Source organism: Poromitra crassiceps, assembly GCF_964638095.1.
Source record: "Poromitra crassiceps genome assembly, chromosome: 7".
NCBI classification, from domain to species: Eukaryota; Metazoa; Chordata; class Actinopteri; order Beryciformes; family Melamphaidae; genus Poromitra; species Poromitra crassiceps.
The window spans coordinates 47,475,060-47,485,252 of record NC_139628.1 but is presented as its reverse complement, the minus strand read 5'-3'; the positions used below and the strand labels follow the sequence as shown (position 1 = coordinate 47,485,252).

At 48.9% G+C, this 10,193-nt stretch overlaps 1 protein-coding gene across 1 annotated transcript; it reads left to right on the top strand.

The window, feature by feature from the left end:
• Positions 1-8,651: 8,651 nt before the first annotated feature.
• Positions 8,652-9,851, top strand: med11 (mediator complex subunit 11; the record flags this gene model as incomplete). The annotated part of the gene is made up of 3 exons (XM_083640704.1): positions 8,652-8,944; positions 9,467-9,597; positions 9,708-9,851. The coding sequence occupies exons 1-3, from the start codon at positions 8,875-8,877 to the stop codon at positions 9,849-9,851; spliced, it is 345 nt and encodes a 114-aa protein (XP_083496830.1). The 5' UTR covers positions 8,652-8,874.
• Positions 9,852-10,193: the final 342 nt, after the last annotated feature.

Below are 10,193 nucleotides of genomic sequence, written 5' to 3'. Positions count from 1 at the left end.
TTGTCTCACAATAGTCATATCATAATGTATCGTATCGTAAACATAGGCCACTGCCATCGGTGAATGTCATCTAATTTGCTGATAGCCGATACGATATATGGCCGATATATTGTTGCATCCAAGAGTCTGTTATATTATATAGGTCAGGGGTTTTCAAAGTCTGAGACTGTGGGCCTCCCCTCAGACAAAGCCCCCCCCCCCCCCCCCCAGTTTACTTGCTTAGTTGCGCTCAATTCCTGGATGCCTATGGGAACGTGCTTGTTATTTGATCCCATAGACACTCAACAATATCAAGATAGCCTGATATTTCTGTTTGACATACTTCAGATGACACCAAATACATAAAAAATGTCTGTCTGAAGGCATTTATTTGCTTCTGACTCTGGGAAAGTGGGAAAAACAGTAAAATTCCCCCCCAACTACTGTATTTCTTTAACAAATCACATAGGCTATTATGTTATTTCCATTTGATAACTCGTGTAATAACTAATGTTGTTTTTCAGTTCCATTCTCTGCGCCTCCCCTGAAACTGTTTGGAGCCCCCATGGGGAGGCCCGCCTCCCACTTTGAAAACCTCTGAACAACGTCCAAAAATGTCAGACGTATGAAAAAAAAATTAACTAAGAAAAGGGGGGCTGGGGGGCTTTCATAAGCGTTTGCTTCTGCCCCTCATTCATTCAATGTCTCAAATGGCAGATGGAGAACATCTGAGGTCATCAAAACAAATGTGACAGAAACAACTTTTTATCCCTATTAAATATATATAAAGATAAAGACATAGACATTTCAACTCACCATCATTTAGTGCGTGATTTTTTAATAGCACCTGCCCCATCCAAACACATGGCAAATTAATGAACCTAGCGATGCTAACGTTGTTTTGCGCTTCCTGTTTATCCCTATTAAATATATATATACACATACATGTCAACTCACAGTGTTTGTTTTGCGCTTCCTGTATCCTGTCAACTTCAAGTAAGCCACACAGGTGACGAACGTGATTCGTCAAAAGTAAGCCACAGGGGAGAAACATGACTGGCTGATGTGGGCTTACTTTGAGCTTACTTTGGGCTTACAATAGCGAAGTTGACAGGATACACTAGTCCTTTTCACGGTGCCATTTTGGAGAAATTGATAGTGAAAATGGCTAATTTCATGACAGTGTATACCCAGGGCTGTAGTGTACACAACTATGTCAGTCATGGTGTGGGATTATGGAGTTATGTGATTGTACAGTACTTAGAAAGTCTGAAAAAACAGCTTTTTCAAGGTCAGTATTGAGACTTTGACTATCAATTTCTCCAAAATGGCACCGTGAAAAGGGCTAGTTTCATGACAGTGTATACCCAGGGGTGTAGTGTACACAAATATGTCAGTCATGGTGTGGGATTATGGAGTTATGCGATTGTACAGTACTTAGAAAGTCGGAAAAAACACCAAATCTGTGTGGTCTAGACTGGAGTCGAATCGTGCTTTTATTTTGAAAAACCAGTCGCGGAAATGCCTGTTTTTCCCCATCTTGTTCAGAACTCCTGCTACGATTGGTCAATAAGGTAGGACTTTTGTGACATATTCAACAACAGTCATTCAATACAGTTTGTTGTAATGTCGATCTAGTGTGGTAAAGTAAATGTGAGAAAGGATCGCTGAATTGTGACACTCGACTTTTCAGCCCGCTCCGAACACCGGTGAAGCAGCAGCTGTAACGGTATTACAGCACGAATAGACGCGCATCAAAAACCAAGTGGCGTCTGGCTTGACTGTGGTTTCGCAAACGACGGCTCAGTTGACCCCAGTCGCGATGGTCGCGGTCAAATTGACCCTGCACCTATAGTTTTAGGATGGGGGATTAGCTCAAATGGTAGAGCGCCCGTTTAGCATACGGGAGGTAGCGGGATCGATGCCCGCATCCTCCAAATCACTTTTTTGTCATGTGTTTTACATGACGGCTGTACGTGCTGTAAACAAATCGTCAGTTATTATCAACACAGCGTTGTACTTCTGTGTGGTACTGTAACAAATAGCCAATCTTATTATCAACACAGCATTGTACTTCTGTGTGGTAGCTACTGCGCTGAGCACAAATACAATGCACTCATGTTGGTAACTGCACTGAGTTGGCACGCATAATGTCAATCCATGGGCACAACACGTGTTCAGTGCATGCCAAGTTACTTTACGCGCAAGTTCGTTAAAACAACGATTTATGTGATGGAGGGGTTCCACCTTCCGTGAGCCCAAGCTAGGAACGAACTCTCGCCGAGAAGAGCCTGGTGACGCGAGGTTAGCCAATCAGAGGCAGAGTAGGGTCGTCCACGCACCACGCGTGATTTCTAACCCCACATAGGATAAGCAATAACCACGCCCTATGGCGCCGGGATTGGCCAGGAGCATTGAAGTTTGGGACTAAAGCACCTGGGGGTTTTCATCTTTTAAAATAAAGATGTTTAAAAAACTATTGCTTGTTACATTTTCAGTGCTGTACCTTTTCTCTGGGTAAGAATTGAGCTTGAAATTAACGATACTGTAACGTGTTCAGGTAATCCAAGTATTACCTGTAATGTGATGTGCAACCTAAGTGTCTGGATTGTAGCTAGGAACTAATGTGTGCGGGTGTGTTCCTAGGGGAAACGGGGTATATAGGACCAGCGGCCGGAGTGCCGGTGGTCAGTCAAGCTATGGAGTGAGCGAGACCGGTTGTTGTGTCTAGAGCTAGCGTTGTGAAGCTAGCTGCTAGGAGCTAAAGAAGCCTGTGAATAAAGAACCTGTACCAACTACAACTCTCCGTTCTTTGGCGTATCACCGATACGTTACAATACATTATATTATATGAGCTATGAACGTGAACACAACACCGTTTATATTATTGCATGTTTTTGTAGATTGTGTACATTGCGCCAGGAATGTTGTTGTTGGTTGTTATGACAACCATGTGACGTGAACGTCAGTGCCATGTGTCTAAGTTGTTGGTCGGCCATTTTGCCTGTCTGTATTCCCTCCATGTTCGTCTTTCACTAAACACAGTTACTGCTGCACACAGTTGCGTTTTGTGATTCATTGATAAGTATCTACCTAAACTGGCGTGGTGGCAGCGTTTACCATACTCACGTGGAAACCCGAAGACGGATTACACTCAGAGTTCAGTGGATATTCCTTCAAAAAGAGTCACTCTGTGGATTTTATTCTACCGTCAGAACGCGACTGGATTAAGTGAGCAGTATGGCGAGTTCACACAGAGCCCCGAAGCAGTGGTGCTTAACCAAAATTGAGACTGTGAATTCCTTTGAAAACTGGCGTCAGAATCTTCTGTATACGCTGTCGCTCGACCAAGAGTTTGCCCCGTTCCTGATTGACGGTGTGGTTTGGGAGAAGAAGTCTAGAGCATCTCCACACAGGGGCTTCACTAATGATGGTGAGGCCGTCGCCGCTGCACGGCGCCGCACAAGGGAACAGAAGGTGAGCATGTTGGAGCTAATGCTGGGACAAATAGCCAATTATTGTCCCGTGATCTCCCGTCACAGCATAGTGAGAAACTCCACATCCATTGACATTATATGGCAGTCTATCCGCCTGCACTATGGCTTTCAGTGCACAGGTGCCCATTTCATTGACTTTGCTGCTATTAAGTTGGAGCCTAATAAGAGACCGGAGGATTTGTATCAGCGTCTAATGGCCTTCATGGAGGACAATTTACTGAGCAAAGATGCTGGCATCAGCCACATGGGAGCAACTGTGACTGAGGATGAGGAGTTAACACCCTCTTTGGAGAACTTTGTTGTGCTCACGTGGCTCCGCCTCATACATGCTGAGTTACCAAAACTCATCAAACAGCGATACGGCACGGAGCTGCGGTCCCGCACGTTAGCATCCATTAAGCCGGAAATCTCACAGGCTCTTGGATCGTTACTGGATGAACTGCAGACCTCAGAGGATGCCAGGGCTATGCGTGCAGCCGTGTCTGTGCTCCCTAAGTCAAAGCAAGCGTATCCCGCCCGGCAGGCGTATCCCGCCCGGACGAGGAAGTCGTGCCCCCTCTGTAAGGGAGCTGGGAGGTCAGATGATCACTTCCTCAGTAAATGCTCATTCCTGCCCCCCCAAGACAGAATGTATCTGGCAAAGACACGCCAGGTGGTGGGTGAGCACGGCGAGGCAGACAGCGAGTCAGATGATGGCGCTGCCGGTGAAGCAACGGTGTCCACTGCAGTACAGCGTGTGCTCATTAAACAGTCCCCATACCTCGATGCCTTCCACGATCACCTTCCTGTGCGGCTCACCATTGACAGTGGTGCAACGGGGAACATGATGAAGGCCTCATACGCAACCCGACTGGGTATCACCATTACAGGCAGCACACAGTCGGCTCATCAGGCAGATGGCTCATCCCTGTTGAAGGTATTGGGAGAGACACGGACATATTTTCAAAGAGATGGTCACAAGCTCTACTTTGAGGGGCTTGTCGTGGAGGATCTCGATTCTGACATTCTCGCTGGGATTCCGTTTATGGAAAAGAATGACGTCTCCATCAGGCCAGCCAAACACCAGGTCTGCTTGGGGGAAGACGTCTACCGCTACGGCACCTACTGCACACCTATGGACAGACATGCAGTGCGACGTGCACATGTGCTTCGCGCACCAACTAAATCTATTGTGTGGCCGGGAGAATACATTGAGCTGGATTTGCCACCAGAACTGTGTGAAATGGACAGTGAGCTGGCCGTTGAGCCACATGTTGATGCCTTATGTGACCAGGCAGGCGCCCACCAATGGCCTGCTCCGGCCTTGCTACGGGGCGTGGCAGGAAAGATCCGTGTTCCTAATCTTACGGATGGGCCGCAACTGGTCCAGAAGAGTCATCATTTGTGTCGTGTCCGTGCCACGTATGTCCCCACACACACTGACGACACACTGTCGGCAGATCCGCCCAAGCCTGCCCCTACAATTAAGTCTGCCCTTCCCTCAGACCTTGTGACCTTGGACCCTGACAACATAATGCCATCTGACATCAAGGACAAGTTTCGTGCCCTGCACAGAGAGTTTGATGAGGTGTTTGACCCCCAGTTTAAGGGTTATAATGGTGCTATGGGCCCATTTCAAGCCAAGGTAAATATGGGGCCTGTCCAACCCCCACAGCGCAAGGGCAGGGTCCCACAGTACTCCAGAGGTCAGTTACAGGAACTCCAGGCACAGTTTGACATCTTGGAGGGGATGGGCGTCTTCAGGAAGCCTGAAGATGTAGGCGTCTCAGTGGAATACGTCAATCCTTCATTCCTTATAAAAAAGCCCACAGGTGGCTTCCGCCTTGTCACGGCGTTTGCAGATGTTGGCCGTTATAGTAAGCCTCAACCCTCCCTGATGCCCGACGTCGACTCCACCCTGCGCTTGATAGCTCAGTGGAAATATGTCGTCGCTACGGACCTCACCAAAGCCTTTTACCAGATACCCCTGTCCAGAGACTCATGGAAATACTGTGGGGTTGTCACGCCTTTCAAGGGTGTTCGTGTGTACGTGCGGAGTGCTATGGGCATGCCGGGGTCCGAGACTGCATTGGAGGAGATGACATGCAGGGTGTTTGGAGATCTTCTTGAGCAGGGCCACGTGGCGAAGGTAGCAGACGATCTATACTGCAGAGCTGACACTCTGGAGGAGCTGCTAGCTGTCTGGAGGAGGGTTCTCTCTGCACTGCAGCGCTGCAGCTTGAACCTCTCTGCCACAAAAACCACCATAGCTCCTGTGCAGACCTCTATATTGGGCTGGGTCTGGCGTCAAGGAACCATCCAGGCCAGCCCTCACCGTGTGTCTGTTCTGGCTGCATGTCCCCCTCCGAAAACTGTGACTGGTCTGCGCTCATTCATCGGTGCGTACAAGGTGCTAGCTCGTGTACTCAAGAACTGTGCTACCATGCTTGCCCCGCTTGACGATGTGGTTGCTGGGCGCGAGTCGAAGGACATGATCCAGTGGTCAGACGAGCTACTGGGTGCCTTCAGTTGTGCTCAGAGGGCCTTGTCATCAACTCATGCTGTCACCTTGCCACGGCCTGCGGACCAGCTGTGGATTGTTACCGATGGTGCAGTCAGAGAGCCTGGCTTGGGAGCAACACTGTACATCACCTGCAAGGACACAGTGAAGGTGGCTAGCTACTTCAGCGCGAAGTTGCGCAAGAACCAGAACTCATGGCTGCCCTGTGAGGTCGAGGCGTTGTCTATAGCAGCGGCGGTGAAACACTTTGCTCCCTACATAATCCAATCTTCTCAGAGGGCTTGTGTTTTGACGGACAGCAAGCCCTGCGTCCAGGCCTTTGAGAAGCTGTGCAGGGGAGAATTTTCGGCAAGCCCTCGTGTCACCTCCTTCTTGTCTACAGCCAGCCGGTTCCAGGTGCTAATCCGTCATGTGGCGGGGGCGGCTATCCTGCCATCTGACTTTGCTAGCCGCAACGCACCAGAGTGTGACAACCCGACCTGCCAGGTCTGTACCTTCATCCGCATCACCGCTGACTCAGTTGTACGCCAGGTTACTGCCGCAGATGTTATGTCCGGGGCCCAGAAGTTACCCTTCACTAGCAGGGCTGCGTGGCTGGCTCTACAGTCAGAGTGCTCTGATCTCAGGCGGACCTGTGCTCATCTCCGCCAAGGCACTCGCCCGTCCAAAAGACTGACTAACATTCGTGATGTGAAGCGTTACCTGAACGTCACCACGGTGGCCAGGGACGGCCTCCTGGTCGTGCGTCGCCACACCCCGCTCGCAGCCTCAACGGACTGCATTGTGGTACCTAGGTTCTCCCTTGATGGCCTGCTCACCTCCCTTCATATCAAACTTGACCATCCTACTGTCACCCAGTTGAAGACTGTTGTGCAGCGCTACTTCTATGCGCTAGACATGGATGCTGCCATTCAGCGTGTCACCAATGGCTGCCATCAGTGTGCAGCTTTGAGGAAGGCCCCTGTGTTCGTGAGTGACCAGTCTACGGGCGATCCGCCGGAAGTGGTTGGGGCCGCTTTTGCCGCTGATGTGTTCAGGCGGGACCGCCAGTGCATCCTGGTTGTTCGTGAGTGTGTTACGTCATTCACACTGTCTTCTCTCATCGAGGACGAGCGCCGTGAGACACTCAGAGACACTTTGATCCGTCTATGCCTGGGCCTGTGCCCCCTCGATGGCCCGTTTGCAGTGATCAGGACTGATCCAGCCCCCGGGTTTGCTGCACTGGCGGGGAATGAGGCCCTCGCGAGACATAGGCTGGCTGTCGAGGTGGGGAATGCCAAAAATGTCAATAAGAACCCAGTTGCTGAAAAGGCTGTTCAGGAGCTGCAAAGTGAGATTCTTCGTCTCGAGCCGAATTGCAGAGCTGTGACCCCCCTGCTGCTCTCCGTCGCCACGGCCCGCTTGAACAGCCGCGTGAGGTCACGTGGGTTGTCTGCCCGTGAGATGCTGATTCAGCGTGACCAATTCTCCCACAGGCAGTTGCCCGTTGACGACCAAGATCTCATAATGAGGCAGCACTCACAACGTGTCGCTAATCACCCACACAGTGTAAGGTCAAAGGTGCCCTCTGGTCGTGCAGCTGTGCCACCCGACCTCCACCCTGGTGACCTTGTGTACCTTTATGGGGACCGGAACAAGTCAAGAGCTCGTGACAGATACTTGGTCACTGCTGTCGAGGGAGCCTGGTGCAATATCCGGAAGTTCACGGGTACTCAACTTCGTCGCACCTCCTACAGGGTCAGATTGAGTGACTGCTACAAGGTGGAGGGTCCCCCTGCTGGCTCGGATCCGCTCGACGATTGCCATGCGTCTGATGAGGACCCGGACGACTCTCGTCCACATGGTCCTGACATACCACCAGCCATATGTGAGCCGCCTCCGATGCCGAGCCCGTCTTATGCTGATATGGACCTGGCGAGTGGGGCGGTGCCTCCCGCTGGGCCGGGGGAAGAGTCCCACGGCTCGCTTGTCCCTGCCCCTGCCCCAGGTGCTACTCCTCGGCGCTCAGGGCGCCACCGGCAGTTGTCGAAGAGACTGGAGGGGTTTGAACTTTATTAGACAGATGTTTTGTGGGGGTGACATACATGTGTTGGACATTGTGCATTATTGGATTGATGTTTGGTGGTGGGACGGTATTGCATTGCCCTGGTCATTGTGTGTGGTTTGCTAAAGGGTTGGGGAGGGGGAGTTTATTTTGGAGAAAAGAGGGTAGCGCCAGGAATGTTGTTGTTGGTTGTTATGACAACCATGTGACGTGAACGTCAGTGCCATGTGTCTAAGTTGTTGGTCGGCCATTTTGCCTGTCTGTATTCCCTCCGTGTTCGTCTTTCACTAAACACAGTTACTGCTGCACACAGTTGCGTTTTGTGATTCATTGATAAGTATCTACCTAAACTGGCGTTGTGTAGATTACAATTATTATGCTTATTATTATTATTACTATGCTAAGGAAGGTAGGTGACCATAATTCATTTCAATGTCCGCTCTCAATATCGCTGTCTGTTCTCAAGAGCTATTCAGTTTGTTTATGAAATCGCTGGGCTGCGTGCCCTCCAGTGTTGCTCCTGGCCAATCCCGGCGCCACAGGGCGTGGTTATTGCTTATCCTATGTGGGGTTAGAAATCACGCCCCCAGCACCATCTGAACGTCATCAGTGCGCGCCGCGACGGGATGACAGTATATTTGTGAGCTTGTTATTATATTGCAGTTTTCATGTGGTAACCGTTAATATGACAGATCCATGCTGGTAACTGGTGCGCTTTGTTATGCGTCTTGAACGACCTCAGTCAGATAGACATAATTACCTGTTACCCATGTGTTAATGCATAGCATTATAATTTATAAAGCAGGAACGTGTGTGTAGCAGATGCTAACGTTAGCTGTCTTCTCTGACTTGTGATGGCTAACGAGCGACTCCGAGCTCTGGAGGAGGTGGAGAAGGAGATAGCGACGACCCTCCAGTGTGCCGGTGAGCTTTTAACACATTGGGACGACCCGTTTTCATAGCTAACAACAGACTCTGTATGTGTCTCTATCTATCTATCTATCTATCTATCTATCTATCTATCTATCTATCTATCTATCTATCTATCTATCTATCTATCTATCTATCTATCCCTAACGTGGCAACAGTGGGGGGAGACTTGCGGGGGCTCATATTTTGTTGTGTCTGTCTACAGTGGGGGTGGGGCATTGTTGACATTCAACAATTTAACTGTTTGTCTTTGTAGAACAGATTATTAGTTGAGATTCAACAAATGGTTTGCTTCCCGTTCCACACACCTGCACCTAGTTTATGTAGGTATTTTCATTCATTATCAGTAGGCCTACTCTAGGTAAACAGTTGAATTCTTGAATGTCAACAAATACTTTAAATGTTACAAATACTCTATATAGACTCTCTGTAGGCAGACTATCCAAATGAAGTGTTACCCCTTTTTGAAATACAGTATATTGAATTAGGATGTACTGTACCATGCCTGTCCTGCAGGTAATATTGTTCTGGAGCTTTCCAAAGACAAGCACAACGCCAGCTTCCTGGACAGACAGATGGTCCAGTTCCAGAGCTCTGTCAACAGAGTGGAGAACGAGCTGAGCGGCCAGATCCGCTACCTCACACAGGTCAAAGACAATAAAACACACACACACACATATCCTACACACTGACAGTAAACACATCCTACACATGAAACTCGGTCTATGAGTTGATACGTTTCTTGTCTTCTCCACAGGTGGCTACTGGTCAGCCTCATGAAGGCTCCACATACTCAGCCAGGAAGGACTGTCAGATGGCACTGAACAGAGCAGAGTATGCCAAGGTCAAACTGGGAGAACTAGGACGGACCTGTGAAATCATGCTGGACCAACAGACATGAGGGGAGGGGAGGGGCTGGCTTTTCATGACATTGTAAAGTAATGCATGTCATTTCACATGGTTTTTCATTTGACAGGTTTGTACTAGTAAAACTGTGTACTCGTATTCTCAGACAGCCAAACAGGGCGTTTGATAACTACAGTATGTATAGGTTAACTGTTTACCCCTCCCCCCTTTTTTTACAATTTCTAAAATGCAGTACAAAATAAAGAAGCAACATTGTCTGTTTTTCCAATTTTAATCATTTTTACACTTTTTATCTTGTCATTTTTATTACATTTTATTGACTAAAATAACATATTACTTATACAGTATCTTGGTTTTCTTAATAATATACTTTATC